At 44.1% G+C, this 19,817-nt stretch overlaps 1 protein-coding gene across 1 annotated transcript in view; it reads left to right on the top strand.

Moving 5' to 3' along the window:
* LOC134612727 (multidrug and toxin extrusion protein 2-like) overlaps positions 1-19,817 on the top strand; it is a 149,062-nt gene that overhangs the window by 88,450 nt on the left and 40,795 nt on the right. Inside the window, exons 10-12 of the mRNA XM_063457156.1 lie at positions 1,959-2,026; positions 5,744-5,852; positions 6,442-6,517. Coding sequence (XP_063313226.1) covers positions 1,959-2,026; positions 5,744-5,852; positions 6,442-6,517 — 253 coding nt within the window. The remainder of the gene's footprint in view (positions 1-1,958; positions 2,027-5,743; positions 5,853-6,441; positions 6,518-19,817) is intronic.

The raw sequence follows: 19,817 nt of genomic DNA, 5'->3' as shown, positions 1-19,817 counted from the left end.
TTCCTTGTAGTATGAGGAGAAGGCAGGTTACCGAGCTGTAGTCTGTTCCTTTTTAGTGAGTGAAGAATAAGCGTTGTGAGATTCAGGTCAGAGGTCCGGTACACAGGAATTCAGTAGAGACGCTCCATCGGTAGAATAACAGGTCGAGAAGCACAACAATTGGAACACATGTAGCACAATACACATGTAACTCATTGATTGAGCAATCTAGACATGAACGCGCCTTAATTTTGAATGGAAGCGCCTGACGTCAAACACATGGGAGGAGACTGATCATTTTGAATGGAAGCGCGTGACGTCAAACACATGGGAGGAGACTGATCAGCGACCAGGGTATTGACGATTGGGCCGAGAACAACATGGAGTAATGCCGAGAGATTATGGAGGAATCCTGACAACTATCGCAGGCAGCTTGGTGAGAAGGTGACAACACTTTGTGCGATTATTCGCAAATGGAAGAAACACAAAATAACTGTCAGTCTCCCTCGGTCTGGTGCTCCATACAAGATCTCACCTCGTAGAGTTCAATGATCATGAAAACAGTAAGGAATCAGCCCAAAACTACACGGGAGGATCTTGTTAATGATCTTAAGGCAGCTGGGACCATAGTCACCAAGAAAAACTATTGGTAACACACTATGCTGTGAAGGACTGAAATTCTGCAGTGCCCGCAAGGTCCCTCTGCTCAAGAAAGCAGATGTACAGGCCCATCTGAAATTAGCCAATGAACATCTGAATGATTCAGAGGAGAACTGGGTGAAAGTGTTGTGGTCGGTTGAGACCAAAATTGAGTTATTTGCCATCAATTCAACTTGCCGTGTTTGGAGAAGGAGGAATGCTGCCTATGACCCTAGGAACACCCTCCCCACCGTCAAACATGGAGTTGGAAACATTATGCTTTGAGGATGTTTTTCTGCTAGGGGACAGGACCGCATCAAAGGGACGATGGATGGGGCCATGTACCGTCAAATCTTGGGTGAGAACCTCCTTCCCTCAGCCAGAGCATTGAAAATGGGTCGTGGATGGTTATTCCAGCATGACAATGACCCAAAACACACAGCCAAGGCAACACAGAAGTGGCTCAAGAAGAAGCACATTAAGGTCCTGGAGTGGCCTAGCCAGTCTCGAGACCTTAATCCCATAGAAAATCTGTGGAGGGAGCTAAAGGTTTGTCAACCTCAAACCTTAATGACTTGGAGAGGATCTGCAAAGAGGAGTTGGACAAAATCCCTCCTGAGACATGTGCAAATGTGGTGGCCAACTACAAGAAACGTCTGACCTCTGTGATTGCCAACAAGGGTTTTACCACCAAGTACTAAGTCGAAGTGGTCAAATACTTATTTCACTCATTGACATGTAAATCAAGTTATAACTTTTTTCACTAGTGATGTCCCGAACTGTTCGCCAAACTGTTCGCCGGCGAACATAGCGTGTTTGCGGTGGGCGAACATATGCGATTTCCGGTCTGCCCCCTATTTAGTCATCATTGAGTAAACTTTGACCCGGAACCTCACAGTCAGCAGACACATTCTGGGAGGGAGGGTCTGCTGCTGATTGGCTGCGATGTGTCTGCTGACTGTGAGGTTCCGGGCCAAAGTTTACTCAATGATGACGAATAGGGGGCGGACCGAAAATCACATATGTTCGCCCACCGCGAACACGCTATGTTCACAGGCGAACAGTTCGGTGAACAGTTCGGGACATCGCTATTTTTCACGTGTTTTTCTGGATTTTTTCCCTGTTATTATGTCTCTCACAGTTAAAATACACCTACCATTAAAATTAAAGACTGATCATTCCTTTGTCAGTGGGCAAACATTCCAAATCAGCAGGGGAACAAATATTTTTTTTTCCTCACTGTATATGTGTGTGTTTATATGTATTTATTTATTATTATTATTATTATTTTCATACATAGAAACCACAGTTTTATCAACTAAAGTTAAATTTATCTTTAGGTCTTATCAGCGTGGTGGAACTTGGAGCACAGTCCATAATGATAGAATTGGCAACAGTTGCTTACATGGTGAGATGTTTACTAATTTTTTTTCACAACAGTCTTTCAATGTATAGCCCCTGCATCATTTTAACACTTATATAATATTAAAATACAGTATTGTTAGACATAACACTTCAGCTACTAACAATAATGTGCCTTCAGAATTACATTTATATTACATTACTTTGCTTTTATATTTTATATTACTTTTCTATTACAATTCTGTACATTGTTTTACATCACTTTATCAAATGGTTCCTCTATCTAAATATAAAAATATATAATGCAAACACTCCATTAAGAATTAAAATTTAGTAGATATAGCTAAAAAAAAAAAAACAACTAACTTGTAATGCATTTTTTTGGGGGGGGGGGGGGGGGGGGTGTCATTGGAGTAGTGTTGGAGTCATTTTTTCTTGTAATAGCTGCAGATCTAGTATATGTAGCAACTGAAATCACTCCCATTGTTCCCCAGCACAGGCCTTTGGGAAGTATTTGTAAGGCAAATGGACTTGTTATGTCCTAGTAGTTTAAATGGACATGCCTTGCATTTGCCATATCTAAATACTGTTGGGGATAAAATCATTCAGAGCTCTGGAAATTGGAAATGAATAGCAGAGACATGTTCAATAACCAATTCAAATTTTATTCATACGTCAGTTATATTTATACCCCGTTTTTATAGCAGGATGGGAGGGGGAAAATGAGCATATGGGCGTGACAATGATGACAATGACAGATTGTTTTTCACAAGTTATGAGCAGCTGTTTCTCATTATCCTACGTTATATAACGCATGTATATTTGATAAAAAAAAAAACATATATTTACAAATACCCAAATCTTGGACAATTAACAAGAACATTTCGAAATCAGTATGGTCATTCTCGTAAATGATTTAGATAAATTCTTCCCAGAATCGAAGATACAATTTTAAGTTTAAATTAACCCTTATATGAACAGCTATGATAGATAGTGAGATGGATAATTGTATCTACAATTCCCCTCTTAGATCATATCATGATCTACCTTATGAAAAATATCCATGGGAGGCCTGCAGCAGAGAGACAAAAGGAGGTATATTCAGACGTGCTAATCACGTCTGCGGGACTTTCAATATTTCTTCACCTTGATTTCCCCCATTTGCTCTGTGTGGCAAACCTAGCCACTTCTGGAAACTTAGAGTGAATATTTCGTTAACTGTTATATGCTCGTTCCGCTAACCTTTCTTTGCCTGATGGGAGATCATGCTAGTTTTTCAAGTGTAGAAATCTTTTTTCTCCCTCAGCAGGTTAACTACAGCTCCTTCAGCAATAGGGGCAACTACTGCAACAGCTGACTTTGCCAGCCCTTAACAGCAATTAACAGCTGATACAAAGAATCTCCAGCATACTAAGTTGCAACTTTGTATCTCCCTAGTCACACAGAGATACTTTGTTTTCCACTGGCTGTTACCTGGGATTGAATTATTCTTTCCTACACTCTGATGCCAAGGGACACATTCAGCTGCCATTTGCCTGTGCCTCTCAGGTTAGAGATACTTTAGTGCACAACATCACTCAGGCAGCAGAGCTGTCCCTCTGCGGCACCAGCTACACTTTATATTACTAGTACATTTTGTGGCACAGACCCACCCCAGTGTATATAATGGTTGTGGTATATTAAGTTTGCGTGCAGCCAATCAGATCTTAAGGAAGTATGGTCCTTTTATGTCCTCAAACCATTAGAATGAGATTGTATTATTAAACATGCCTCAGTAATAGCAAGACGGGACACAAATTTATTGGACATTCTGGTTCATAGCCACCTGCAATCCATTGTACCACGGGAAACTACCCATGGGAAATGGCAAATGCAACACATATCCATTTATTGTTCCAACCAACCAGGTGACTAGCAGGTGACCAGGTGACTTGTGAATAAAACAATACGCAGTATCATTTATAAACTACTCAACTACATTCATAGTGTATATTGCCTCCTGTTCATGCAGACAACAATACATAGGTAAGAACTACCAACAGTTTCTTAGGTACATTTTACAGCATGTCACCTCACTAAGGACTGCCTTGGATATTCTGATTGCATGCCACATACGCTTACTAAATAATGGGGACCCTTGTCATCTGGACCCTGGTGTCTCCTCCTTTTTTTCCACAAAAGACGGTTTCAGTCTGTGTCAGGGAATACACAATCATAGGTTTCTCATTAAGACACGTCTTTGCTGGAGCTGCAGGTGTGCACGCAATTGAGCATTTCCAATGCTTTTCAATGAGTTTGCCACTTATATTAGCTCCACTGAGTAACAGCTAGGGAGAAGTTTCTGCCCCAGTTATAAAAGTTCTGATTGCTACTGAAATTGACACGTTTATCATTTTTTTCCCCATCAGTTTCTAGACTCCAGATACATAAAGCAATTTTACAAGTGCTAATTGTTCCTTTAATTTAATTAATGTATTCCCAATATTAGCTTTACATAGAAGCATGCTGCTATGGTAACCAGTAATTGTGCACCTTAAAGGACCACTAAGGCACCCAGACCACTTCATCTCTTGTGACATCATCATGGAGGCGTGCCTGCCGGATGATGGCCCAATCCAATACCGGAGCATTGGGGCCCATAGGTCCATGGATCTGCAAATGGGAAAGCATTTGATTCGCTGAGATCATCAAGCTTGATAATATCAGTCAAGTAGGCAACGCGACTGCATAACGAAAGCGGCAAGGGAGAATAGGTAAGTAAATCTGTAGCGTAGGACACTGTAGCCTTAGGAATACATATTTGTTTTTCTACAACTATTTTGTTTCTTTAAAGGGACACTATAGTCACCAGAACAACTACAGCTTAATGTAGTTGTTCTGGTGAGTATAATAGCTCCCTTCAGGCATTTTCATGTAAACACTGCCTTTTCAGGGAAAAGGCAGTGTTTACATTGCCCCTAGGGACACCTCCAAGTGGCCACTCCTTAGATGGCCACTGGAGGGGCTTCCTGGCTCAGGGCTGCACAGTAAGCAGCCCTGCCATTCAGCGCCCCCACGCTCTGCATGGAGACGCTGAATTTTCCTCATAGAGGTCATGGTTGTCAAAAACGGCCCTATAGGAAAGCATTGGATTGGCTAAAAAATGGGCATTTCATTGATGTCACAAAGGGGGCGGAGCCAGCACCGGCGCTGGAAATATGGTGAATTTTACATTTTTATAGGTGGGCTTGGGGGGGGGGGGGGGGGGGGGGGGGGGGCAAGCCACCTAAATGGTGGGTTAAACACTATAGAGTCAGAAATACATGTTTGTGTTCCTGACCCTATAGTGATCCTTTAGCATATAATATCTGTTGTGTGGTGCATTGGTGCATTGAAAACATACATATTCATAATGCAACTACACAGTTATTTTAAAGTACGATATGAAGAAAATTGTTAAGGAAATTGCTAATTTTAGACAGTGTAGATGAACTAGACAAATTATGAAGCTGTTTTTCCAGAACAACTTTTTTAACATTCAGCTTGCAGTTCAGGTAATAAACTATGTTGTACTATTTTGTTATTTGTAGTTGTGTTTGCAAAGGCTACATACATACATATATATATATATATATATATATTTTTTGTGAATCATGTTCCACAGTGTGGGCAAGAAGGATATTTCTTTCTGCGACAGAATAATATGCTGTTAATATAGTTTTTAAAAAAATTATCATTAAATATTATACTTTTTTCTTTTTTTTTTTTCATTTCTAAAACACAGGTTCCAATGGGTTTTTCAGTAGCTGGAAGTGTGAGACTGGGAATTGCCTTGGGAGCTGGAAATTTTGACCAAGCCAAGCACTCTTCTAGAGTGGCACTTATATGTGCTGGTAAGAAACCCATCCTGAGTTAAGACGTGAAAGCGTATGCAAACAGAAAGTCAGAGAAGTGGCAGGCACCTGCTGTTAGAGGGGTGCCTGTCACCACTTGGTTGGGGAAACAGTTTGCTGCTGCCAACCACGCTACATGCCGAGTTTGGGACCCCTATATCATTCTTAAAGGGAAACTGTAGTTGTATTCAAGCTGTATTTCTAGCACTATAGTACCCTCTGCCTGCACTGAAACCAGAAACCCTTTTGTCACTTACCTGATTCCAGTGCCAATGTCCTTTAACACTCGCTCGATTTCACTCATTGACATGCAAATCAATTGATTTGCCATGCATTGTTCTGGATTCTTTTTGTTATTCTGTCTCTCTCTGTTAAAATACACCTACCATTGAAATTATAGACTGATCATTTATTTGTCAGTGGGCAAATGTTCAAAATCAGCAGGGGATCAAATACCTTTTCCCCTCACTGTATGCATATATATATGCACATACATACAATGCTTTGTATTCAGAATTCACAATATGTATTTTGCCATAAAAATACATTCACCTGATAATTTTTTGTTTGCTCTCTTTTCTTCTCCAAGTATGCTTTTCTGTCCTGACTGCCACTTTGATTGCTGGATTCAAAAATTATATCCCATACATGTTTACATCAGACAGGTTAGTAAAAGTAAAACCTTGAGTGATATACAACACAATGTCTTTTTAGTTTTGTTTCAGTTTGAGTATTCAGCTTCTTTCTGCAAAATATGATGGCATCAAGCACATTACCAAAGGTGGCTGGGTGCTGAAGTCATTTATAAAAGTTCACTTTCAATTAATAAGTAAAACTCATTAATAACAAATCTCGATAGACGTCACTTTGTTACTGCGGTACTATATTAAAAGGGGAAAATTAAAGGAACACTATAGAAATACAAACATTCCTGATACTTAGTGCTTAAAACAAATTTTAGGTTAATGTCTCCCTCTTGCCCTCATTAAAAGGTAATAAAATGTGGGGCAGAGCCAAGCAGCCGAGCTGATCAGTCACACTACAAGACAGCTCCGAGCATCTGGTGGAATAAACATTATTGGGTTGCATTTAAAACACCCTCAGATAAATTAAAGTGCTTCACAACAACAAGAGATAGAGCATGGGATGCAAAATAAAGAAACAAAATATAGAAAATCCACATATGGGCTTGCATACAGGAGGCATACTGCGTCAGGCACAAGGCGCAACAAGGCTGCAGTATTGACCACTGTCAGGGAACACACGCCATTCAAATTCGAAGAAATGGAGCTTACCTTCTATCCTGGGGGCACCCTGGTGTGGAGAGAATTTCTGCTGCCATTCACATCCCCACTTTGGAAAAACACCATCCAATATAGATGGCAGATGACACACACACTAGTGGTCCTCCATGACGAAAGCACACACCTGGTCCACGATATCCAAGAGGCAAATGCCCTGTTGGTCACCTTGCATATTCCTCAGGACTCTATGCCTAGCGCTGGGTCGGGTAAAACCACCCACGCATCACACTGGTGAAATCCAGGGACCGTTATCTCATTCATCCCTAGAAAGCCTGAACTAGACCGCTATGTCTGTTGAGATATGTGCTTACCCTCTTTGATTTTATGTATGTTAGTAATGTAGCTATGATTTGAACCAAAAATAAAGAATTATATATATATATATAAAAAATGTACCTTTATTCCAGCGCTGCATGGGTCCACCACGGCTCTGCCCCTGTTTTGCCCCCTTGGTTGAGATGATCAAAATTAAAGCTCTCTCTCAATCCAGTGCTTTCCCTCAGTAATGAGGAATGCAGTGCCTCCATGCAGAGGGTGGAGATGCTGAATTATGCAGCACTGACCCAGGAAGTCACTACCTTAATTTTCCATTTGCCTTTGTCTTTACTGGTTCATGCACTAGAAAGAATACTATACAGTGCATAGAGTGAATGAAAGAAAAATATAACAGAATGCAGTCTACCAAATGTGAACAGCTCCTCATCTTATTATTACATGTGAAAACAATAGATACAAGTACTAGATTTGTGCACAATGAAAAAATTTGGTTTGGCCGAACCATTTTTCCTAAAATAAAATAAAAAAAAAAAACAATGGTTTGTCTCACCTGGATTTCGGTAATGAAAAACTGATTCAGGAAACAAATGTGATGAACAAAAAGATGTGAAAATGCACCAATTAGTGTACTGCAGTGTGTAGCGGAATGGACATTTGCCAGATACTTTTTATTCCCTATATTGTCTGTCCGTATCTTACCCCCCTGTTATTTCTTGTGTTTTGCTGGTTAATTCTTGTGGTTCTTCTTCGGTTGAATTCATACGAACAGAATCCATTTGTCTCCCGAACAAGGACCACCCCAGTACACCATTAGAACTTTAACACCAACCACTTAAGTGCAAAACCACAAGGGAAACAATTAATGAATGCTCTCCTGGGTGGCCGCCATTTCGTATAACTGAACACGTGGCTGGTAGAATGGCGGCCATCTTGTCTCCCGAACGAGGGCAGTGGTACTTAGTCGTTGAGTGCCTGGAACTATTTTCACGTGAACATCGGTAAACTGTCGACCGCTGCCCGTTCCTGTTCCTGACCACCTAAACGAACGGCGTTCGGGAGATATAAAGTACCGAACAGGGGGAGCATTCGTATTGTGAACGCAAGAGATTCCCTTGTATGGTTTTCGCACAGGAACTTCACGAACAAAGAACGGCCAAGGCACCTAATCTCCTGGAACTATTTTCGGCTACCACCTCATGTCTGGCCGGTCAAATCTTCCACTCAATGCCTTCCCCGTTCCACCAAACCAATCTGAGTAATTCTTGGATATGTTCGTCACTCAGATCGGGGCTATCAGGAAAAGTACTTTTTGTGGGGTTCCTATGAATGGTTGGGGGACTTTTGGGGTATGGGATATTTTGGGGATTTTTTGTGCTGATATATAGTTAAATTGGAGGAGTTTACTCAGGCAATTATCTCTCAGGCGCAAAGAATCCTGGGATTGAAACCCTTGCATTTTCTGTCTGTGAAACCCATTGCATGGGAGATGGCATAAACGCTGTGTATAAGACAATAAAAGTTAGTTATACCCCCAGAGCTGAGTGTCATCCAGTTGCTGGGGATGAAGTGGGAGATTATTGGATTATTTTACTGTGCCTGACTGTTCCATTTGATTATTTTTATGGTTCCTGAGTATATTTTGGAGTAACCAGTGGAGGAGAGTCACTGCTAGGACTTTGGATCTGCTACACAGTGCACATACATATTTTGCACATTTCTGCAACACTTGGTTCACAGATCAAGTGAGAAAATAACCAATAACCGTGATTCTGAATTCCATCCATTGGCACCAGAAAAAGATATGATTAATTGGGAAAAAAAAGATTATTGATGGTTAGGGTACAGTCACTAAATGTTTTATTCACAGATCAAGTATGAAATAGAGGGAAAACAGGAGCGATTTAAAAAAAGATAAATTCAATGTGTGTGTATATATATATATATATTTCACAGGTTTTCTGACCTGGTGCTCGATTGCACTAAATGTATATAACAAAAAAATCTGCACTCCCAGGTAGTTCACACATAACTTCTTTACTTGGAAAAGTCAACGTTTCAGTTCCACATAGGAACTTTCATCAGGACAACCACCCTGATGAAATGTCCTGATGACATTTCCTAAGTTCCTATGTGGAACTGCAACGTTGCCTTTTACACTTTTCCAAGTAAAGAAGTCATGTGTGAACTACTTGGGAGTGCAGATTTTTTTGTTTTATATATATATATATATATATATATATAGATAGAGAGAGATATTTTTTCTGCTTCTCATTTTCTCTCTATTGCTCAATTCTCACTTAATTTATGACTAAAATTAGCATTTAGTGACTGTCCCCTTGCCAGATGCATAACTGGAAACCATCAAGCCTGGTGCAAAAATTGCCCTGGGCATCCCCATATATCTCATTCCCTGCCCCCCCCCCAGCCCCTCCATGAGTCTCCTTTTCCCACCCAGCCCTCCATGTGTTCCATTCCCTGCCCACCCCCCCAGCCACTTAATGTGTCTCATTCCCCCAGCCCCTACATGTGTCTCAGCCCCCAAAGTGTCTAATTTCTTACTTCCAGCCCTTCCATATGTCTTATTCCCTCCCCCAACCTCTCCATGTGTCCCATTCCCTTCCAGCCCCTACATGTGTTTCATGCCCTCCCAACAAGCACCTCCATATGTCTCATTGCCTCTCCTAGCCCCTGCATGTGTTTCAATTCTCCCCTCAAGACCCTCCACATGTCCCATTCCCCATCCCTCCATGTGTCACATTCTCCACCAAGCCCCTCCATGTATCCCATTCCCCCCCATGTGCCTCATTCCCCCTATGTGTCTCATTACCCCCAAGCCCCTCCATGTGTCCCATTCCCTCCACAATCCCCTCCATGTGTCACATTCCCTGCCACCCCCAGCCTCTGCATGTGTCTCCTCCATCCCCTCCTGTACCTGCTCAAAGTGGTACAGAGTCTATGTCAGGATTACTAATTGATCCAGCACGTAGGATTGTGTCACTCTGAGGACTAATAGGCAACATATTACCGGCCTTAGAATGGCCAGACTTAATGTACCAAAGAATAGTCAGGATACTTGCTGAGGTTAGTGGGCACAGAAAGAGACACAATGATAAGGGAAAGCCAGAAGTCAGGGATACCAGAATACAGGGAAGTCAAATGAAGCCAAAGTAAAAAAAAAAAAAAAAAAGACTATAAACACTCAGGAACACACTCTCGGACAACCACTAGGGAAACCTTTGACAGGGCAATGAGGAAAAGTAATTTTGAGTTAAAATAAGTGCTTTACAGTTCTGATTTGCCTTTGACCCTTGACCCCACAATGTGCGTGTATGTCTCCCGCGTGAAGTCACGCGCACGCTGACGTCGTCATTAACGTGGGCAGAAGTGGGGGTATAATTTGGCATGGATCCATAGCTGGGCGCTAATATCGCAAGTTGAGGAGGAATATGTTACATTACCCTCCATCTGAAGACTGGGTGGGCAGGACCAGGCTTGAGAGGAAATTTTGCAATGAAAGAGCGGATCTTGCAGCCAGCATGGATGTCAGAGGCCGGAACCCAAGAACGTTCGGCAGGTCCATAACCCCTCCGATCAACAAAATACTGTAAGGTACCACGAGAAAACCTGGAATCAATTATGGAGGAGACCTTATACTCCTCCTGTCCAGAAACAACCAATGGAGGAGGGGGAACACTTGGAACAGTATACCTATTGCAAATAAGAGGTTTGAGCAAAGACACATGAAAGGTATTAGGAATACGTAAGGAGGCCGGGAGAGCCAGAGAATACGAAACAGGATTAATCCTATGAAGGATACGAAAAGGACCAAGGAATCTAGGAGCAAACTTCATGCTAGGAACTTTAAGCTTGATGTTGCGCGATGATAACCACACCCTACCACCCACTTTGTAAACAGGGTTGGCATAATCAGCATAAAGTTTGAAACGATCAGCCGCAGTCTCTAGAGCGGAGTGAACTTTGATCCAAGTATCACGAATGGAAGCAAGGTGGTCATCCAAAGCAGGGAAAGCTGTGTCAGAAAAAACAGCCGGCTGAACAGTAGGATGACGACCGTTATTAACAAAGCATAGGATATGTCCAGAAGAGTCATGGTTAGCATTGTTCCTAGCAAACTCGCCCAGGGTAGTAATTCGTACCAATTATCTTGAGCGCTATTAACAAATATACTTCCAATGACTGGTTAGCCCTCTCAGCCGTGCCATTCGTTTGGGGGTGGTAAGAGGAAGAAAATCACAATTGAATGCCTAACTGTTCATTGAAAGCCCTCCAAAACCGAGAGACAAACTGAGAGCCCCTGTCAGATACAATATTGTGAGGAATGCCATGCAGTCAGACAGACAATCTTACTGTCAGGATCCCGCGGGCGGCTGCGGGGAAGGCTGCAGTCCGCTCACGGCACTCACCCTCCAGCCGTCCGCGGGTCCTTTCCCGGTATACGCTCGCTGGGCGGCATCCTCCCAGCCTCGGATGCTGCCCGCGTCCTCCTCTCCATCCCCCAGCGGCAGTATGCATGACGCTGAACGCTGGGGGACCGCCCACTCTTATACACGCCGCGGTCAGCCACCTGACCCGGCGTTATAGACACAGTACGACAATCACAGTGGGAGACATAGATATCTCCCACGTGTGATTGTTAATTCTGATTGGAAGTTATCCAATCAGAATTAACCACAGGGTTTAAATACTTACCTTTTCTGTCTCTCAGTGCCCTGTTGTGGTCTTTGCTTGCTAGTATTGATACTGAACTTGTGTTTTCTGGTTACGTACTCTCTGGCTTGTTTATCTGACTTTGTGACTTTCTCCTACCCTTTGACCTCGGCTTGTTTCTCGTTATCCTGTCTTCTGGTTCCCCTTACTCGGCTTGTCTCCTGACTATTCTGTGTGTGCTTAGCCCGGCCCTTCTAAGGTCCGGTACTGCACCTTTTCTGTGTGTGTGTGTTAGCGTGTTAGGTTCCCCAAATCGTGACATTACAACAGGGCCATAATGGAACCTGCTGACATACCACAGCTCCTAGTTAATCAGGAGGCTAGAATGGATGGCTTGGACCACCGTATGGATCAGTTTGCTCAAGCTTTGCAAACCATACTGGCTCGTACTGCACACTTGCAGCCTGCCGTTCAGGAGGCTGCTGCTGCTGTGCCCGAACCCATTCCCAATCCAGTACCCGTTCATGCTCATGTAGTGCATATGACGCCACCACAGCGCTACAGCGGTGACCCAACATTGTGTCGTGGTTTCCTCAACCAAATCGACATCCATTTGGTGATGAATCCCCGTTCCTATCCCACTGACAGATCTAAAATCGCCTTTTTGATAAACCACTTGTCCGGGAGAGCTTTAGCATGGGCCAACCCCATGTGGGAGAATACATCTCCTATGTCCTTTGCAGATTTTCTGACAGCTTTCAAACGCACGTTTATTCAACCCGGTAGGGTTGCTTCTGCTGGCAAAGCTCTGCTTAGGGTCCGACAGGGTAATAGATCTGTAGCGGATTACACTATCGAATTCCGCACTCTAGCAGCTGAAGTGGGTTGGAATATGATGCCCTCGTAACAGCCTTTCAGGAGGGTTTGGCCGCTTATATACTGGATGAAATAGCATCCAGGGAATTACCTGTTCTTCTAGATGATGTTATAGACTATATGATTCTTATTGATAACCGTATTAGAGAGAGGCGTAGTCAAAGACGGCTGGATACACGGGTGTTACCTGCTCTACCCAGTACTGCACTACTAGCGTTACCCGCTCCTAGGCAACCATCCCCTGAACCCATGCAATTGGGTGCTACGGGGTTAACTGAGGCCGAAAGAGCGTACCGTAGAAGGGAGGGGTTATGCCTTTATTGTGGGAAGAGGGGGCACCACTGTAATGCCTGCCCTAAAGTACAGGGAAACTGCAGCACCTAAGGCCTAGAGAGGGGTCGGCTTCGGGTGTTATGACTTTGTCCCCTCATGTGTCCATCTCCAGACCGTTTATTATGGTTTCTCTTTTGGTCAATAAAACCACTATAACAACCAAAGCCTTGATCGATTCAGGTGCTGCAGACAACCTTATGGATGAGAACTTTGCTAAAACCGCAGCCTTGACTGTGATTCAAAAGGCCATAGATGGTAGACCACTTAAAAAAAACCCTGGTGACCCATGAAACTCAAGAAATGGTTATGACCGTGGGTGCCTTGCATAGGGAAAGGTTAACCTTCCAAATAATTGTTGCTTATGGGTTTCGACCTACTGTCCTTCCCGGTGCGTTCTCCGACAAGGGAATGCCCGCCTTGGACCAGCACCTCGCTTCTTTGCGGAAGATGTGGGATCAGGTCCATATAGCACTGTCTCGTTCGGCTGCTGCTCAGAAGAGGTTTGCTGATCACCCTAGAGGTGCGGCCCCTTCTTATGCTCCGGGTGATAGGATGTGGTTGTGCTCCAGGAATCTCCGTCTCAGGGTTCCCTCGATGAAGTTTGCTCCCCGGTTTCTTGGCCCCTACAAGGTGTTGCTTAGGGTTAACCCCGTTTCCTACTCCCTGGACTTGCCTCCTTCCATGCGTATTCCGAACACGTTTCACACCTCCCTTTTGAAGCCCTTACTGTGTAACCGGTTCTCTCGTCCCCTCGGACGGCCCGTTTCCCCTCGCACTGTCTCTAGTGACGTGTATGAGGTGGCTGCCCTCATCGACTCTCGTGTTTCTAGGGGTGGTTTGCAATATCTGGTGGATTGGAAGGAGTATGGTCCCGAGGAGCGGTCTTGGGTTTCGGTCTCTGATTTGCACGCTCCCTCTCTGCTTCCCGCCCTCCGGGTGGTCTTCGAGGGGTGGTAATGTCAGGATCCTGCGGGCGGCTGCGAGGGGAGGCTGCAGTCCGCTCGTGGCACTCACCCTCCAGCCGTCTGCGGGTCCTTTCCCGGCATACGCTCGCTGGGCGGCATCCTCCCAACCTCGGATGCCGCCCGCGTCCTCCTCTCCGTCCCCCAGCGGCAGTATGCATGACGCTGAACGCTGGGGGACCGCCCACTCTTATACACGCCGCGGTCAACCACCTGACCCGGCGTTATAGACACAGTACGACAATCACAGTGGGAGACATAGATATCTCCCACGTGTGATTGTTAATTCTGATTGGAAGTTATCCAATCAGAATTAACCACAGGGTTTAAATACTTACCTTTTCCTGTTCCTGTCTTTGCTTGCTAGTATTGATACTGAACTTGTGTTTTCTGGTTATGTACTCTCTGGCTTGTTATACTGACTTTGTGACTTTCTCCTACCCTTTGACCTCGGCTTTTTTCTCGTTATCCTGTCTTCTGGTTCCCCTTTCTCGGCTTGTCTCCTGACTATTCTGTGTGTGCTTAGCCCGGCCACTCTAAGGTCCGGTACTGCACCTTTTCTGTGTGTGTGTGTGTTAGCGTGTTAGGTTCCCCGAATCATAACACTTACGTATAAAGATAAGAACCAGGTCATGTGAGGATGGCAATTTTTTGAGTGGAATGAAATGAGCTATCTTAGAAAAGCGGTCAACCACCATAAGGATAGTGGTATCCATGGACAAATGGGACCATGAAACATCAGGAATGATGGATGTAACAACCCACATGGAAGCTTATGAGGTACTTTTGAAACTGCACAAACAGAAGAGGCCTGCACATATTCTTTAACATAATTTCTGAGGAAATACTACCAAAATGATTTCATGATCACGGATATGGACTTATTAATTCCTGGGTGTCCAGCAGTCACATTGGTGTGGAACATTTTCATTACATTTTCCCTTTCACCCAATGGAACAAACAATCTATCCCGTGGTTTATTTCATGGCACCTGAGACTGAGCCTCCATGAGCCTTGTTCCTGTACTGTTTCAGTATTTAACTGTCTAGATAAGGCTTCAGCCTTCACATTTTTGGGACCAGGCCTATAAGATATTAGAAAGTTAAAGTGAGAAAAGAACAGACTATCTAGCCTGTCTACAAGATAGTTGTTTAGCATCCCCTATATAAGCCAAATTTTCATGGTCAGTAATGATCAACAGGGGGTCCTTGGAACACTCTAAAATGTAACCATTCTTTGAGTGCTAGTATAATGGCCAACAATTCTCTATTGCCAATATCATAATTGTGCTCAGCAGGGGAGAACTTTCTAGAGAAGTAACCACACAGATGTAAAGGGGTATCCTGGCTCTCCCTATGGGAAAGAACAGCCCCCCTCCCCAGTTTTGTAGGCATCAACCTCCAGTATGAAGGGTTTGCTGGTGTCGGGATGTATTCATATGTCGGCAGAGGCAAACTTTTATTTCAGAAGTTCAAAAGCTTCTCTAGCCTCCTTAGACCATATCGTACTGCTAGCCTCCTTTCGTATCATATTTGCAATGGGGGCTATCACAGAAGAGAACCCTTTAATCTCCCGTAATAATTGTCAAATCCAATAAAACTTTGAATGACCTCTAGTCCATTGGGCAATGGCCAATGTAGAACAGATTCTAGTTTGAGGATCCATCTGAAACCCAGAGGCAGAAATATTATAGCAGAACTGTACTTCTGTCTGATCAAATATGCATTTTTCCAGTTTACAATAAAGTAGATTTTTCAGTAAGGTTTGCAATACTTGTGTAACATGTTCATGGTGAGTCTGAAGGTCAGGGAAATATATAATAGACTAAGACAAATTAATAAATATAAACCCTGAGTACATCATTAATAAAATCCTGGAATACAGCCGGAGCATTACACAACTCGAAGGGCATCACAAGGTACTCACTTCTGGAATTAAATGCCGTTTCTCACTCTTGGTTTTCCCTAATCCTCACTAAATTGTACGCACTCCTAAGGTCAAGTTTGGTAAAGACTTTAGCACCCTGGAGTCTGTCAAACAATTCTGAAATGAGGAGAATGGAGTAGGCATTTTGAATGGTGATTTTGTTCAATGTCCTGTAGTCAATGCACGGACGTTTTTTTTTAAAAACACAAAAAAAATACTGCACCAGCAGGCGAGGATGATTTACGTATATGGCCCTTACTTAGGGAGTCTTTGATATACTCCTCCATTATTCTACTGTCATGTGGAGATAAAGCATATACTGCTCCCTTAGGTGGCACATGACTTATGGAACAGTCATATGGTCTGTGAGGAGGTAGAATATTGGTCTGAGTTTTGCTAAATACCTCTTTAACCTCCCAGTATTGTATGGGAACTTCAGGGGTTTGAGGCGTAGTAGTGGGTAATGTAATGGTGCTAACTCTCTTGGTAATGTGTAACAAACACCTCTCAGTAAAATTCTTGCCCCATTACAATATTTCCCCATTAGCCCAGTCAATATGAGGATTGTGCTTAGTAAGCCAAGGAAAGCCTAATATGATAGGGCAAGAAGGAGATGCAATAACTTGGAAGATGCAAGGAGATGCAATAACTTCCTTATGTAAGGCACTGTGGCGGAACCAACCTCGCCACTATGTTCTGGATAAGCCAGGTTGCTCAAGTGCTGCCTCTGGACTATGGCCCCATATTAAAAGCTTGTATTTTCCCCTGCAGAAAGGGGAAAATACACCACCACCTGGGTACGGAGTGTGCCAGTGATTTACCTCCCAGAAGCTGCGGTTAACTGCAGCTTAATGGATGAACGCTGGGTGGCCGCTGTTCGTATAGCCGAACACGTGGCAGCAGCCATCTTAAACTCCCGAATGGCCAGTGGTGTTCAGCTCCAAACCTGTGGAACTCAAAATGGACAGTTAAACGCACGAACCCCGCTGAGCCGCCAACCTCTCTTCTCCTGCTTTCAGTCGTTTAGCCGAACACCGGTCCATTTGGTATTTTAATGTGTGAACAGTGTTACCACAGATAGCTATGCCATGGAGCCTATTTGTATACCGAAAGAATGTGAAAGACTTTGGCTCCGTGGCGATTGAACTATATGTATGTGATCTGAGCGCCATTTGGTAATAATGTGCGCTCAAATCTAAGCTATCTGGGGATAGGTTGAATGTACCTGTTTTATGCAATGGCTGCACAGTTATATATTTTCCCTTCGTATAGTGGCAGTACTTACAAGTGGGATGTTCCTTAGGATTCTGGACAAGAAGCTCCCCCTTCTTTAGAATTTAAATGCTGTGCTCCGCCTGCTGCCTCCATATTGTCAGGATCGGGACAGGGATCCAACACGCAGAGTACAAACAGGTACAGGGTACGTATACCGGACCTTAGAATGGCCGGACTAACGTAAGTAGTAGTAAAGAATGGTCTAAAGACAAGCCGAGGTCGAGGGAACGAGAGAGCAGGTAAACGAGAGACAAGCCGAGTCAAAGGGTAATAGAGGTAAACGAGGTAGAACAGACAAGCCGGGTCAAAACCAAAGAAACTAACAAAATAAAAGAGCACTGAGTGACTAGACAAGCTAGAACCACGACAGGGCAATGAACAAACGTAGAAAGCCCTCTTTTATACCCTGATTCTAAACAGGTAATCACGCCCCCGACGAATCCTCATTCGTGCTTGGGGCTTGATTGACAGATCGGGTTGGGTTGTCGTCATGACGTCGGCTACTGAACGCCGCGTCATAAAAGGAAGTGGATCCCTCGTGGCCGGCGTGTAAACGACCGAGGGAACCGCGAGGAACGAGTGATTCAACCCTTTTGCGAGGAAGAACGTCCAAGTGTCTCACCTCCACAGAGGTAGAGACAGCAGGTACCCTGACACATATAAGCTGTAACCCAGAGACACTCACCAGTTCTTCTTGTCCCGGCAACGGGACGGACAGGTTCCCCCACAGTGCAGGTGGAGATTTGGTGCGTTCAGCACAGGTTGCTGACTGGGAGGTGAGCGCCCGATAGTTTCCCGGGCGGGAACTGAGCGGCAACAGTACTTCCGGGTTCGCGTTACGGAACGCGACCGGGTACTGTCTTTTGTGTTTTTTTCTGACGGAGTTCCCAGGCGGTCCTCCTTCATTGCTCATTACGCATGCGCACAGCGGTGGAACGCACACCCGGGAGGCTTTGCGTTCCACCAAACACAGAATCGCGCTACTGAGCATGCGCGAAACGGTGTTTTGGCGCCAAATTCAAAATTTGGATACAGGGCTGTGCAGGACCTTCCTGACCCCAAGGGTGGGTGTACAGTTCTGGTTCTCCGTGTCACCTGCCCTCCTACACGCATCTTAGGTGATTTAAGGTGAGATTTAACTATATGAACTCTCCTTTTTTTCACCTTTCCTTACGCATGCTCCTAGTATATGTCCTATGTCTCCAGATAAGACAGATATAGACAAGATGTCAACTTCTGTTCCGAAAACCACAAGTAAATCTAAGCACTTATGTTGTCTGGTATGTGCGGTACCTCTACCTGACGGATGTCGCAAAAATACATGCAATCAGTGCGCAACGGATCGGCTAGAAAAAGCAGAGCAGACTGATATGGCATCCTTCCTGGGCTGGTTTCAGGAAAATTTGTCCTAGACATTGGAAGCTTATAAAGATCTTTCCGGCCTGAAACTAGTAAACACCTGCATACCATACCAGAAGTTCCGTATGGTACGGATTTTGTCTGTGACACACATTTTACAAAGGGAGATTACATGGCAGAGTTGGTTTTTAAAGATACTTATCTCCATGTACCGGTTTCAGAATCTTCCCGGAAGTTTCTCAGGTTTGCGGTTCTAGCAAGAAAGCGAAGGATTCTCCATTTACATTCAACTCTTCCCTTTGGCCTGTCCTCAGCTCCTCGAGCTTTTACGAAAATCCTGGCCACCCTTAGTGGCGGTTTTACGTCTGAAAGGTATCTCGATTGTTCCATACCTGGACGTTTGGTTCCTGAAGGCCCAATCAAGACAGCTGCTAAATCTTCATCTCAAGATTACAATGAAGGTTTTAAGAGATCACGGTTGGATCCTGAACCTGGAAAAATCCAAGCTGACTGCGTCACGAAGTCTAGAGTTCTTGGGTCTTAGAGGAAATTCACAGTCCCCTCTTTTTTCTACCAATAGTGAAACAAATGAGGATTTTAAAAGCCGTATCAAAGCTGCATAAAAACCTAAGTTCAATCAGAGATGCTATGAGGTTCTAGGCCTCCTCGCTTCTGCAATCCCAGCAGTGGCCTGGGCAAAGGCAGAAGCAAAACCATTGCAATGGGACATCCTTTCCCAAATGGACACGAAAACAGGAAGATCTAGACTCTCCCTTCCACCTATCCAAAGGGGTGAAAAGACTACTGAACTGGTGGAAACACAGAAGCAAAATCGCAAAGGGCCTATCATTGCTCGGAAACAATGGTTTATGATAACCACAGATGCCTCCCAGATGGGTTGGGGCGCCCATCTAGCTTCTCAGTTCCATCAAGGTCTTGGAACAGAGTGGAGGCAGGCGGTTCCTCGAGTTTCTGGGATTAAATGC

Source organism: Pelobates fuscus, chromosome 1, assembly GCF_036172605.1.
Source record: "Pelobates fuscus isolate aPelFus1 chromosome 1, aPelFus1.pri, whole genome shotgun sequence".
NCBI lineage: Eukaryota > Metazoa > Chordata > Amphibia > Anura > Pelobatidae > Pelobates > Pelobates fuscus.
The sequence above is the reverse complement of the archived record's forward strand: the minus strand, read 5'-3'. Positions and strand labels throughout refer to the sequence as shown.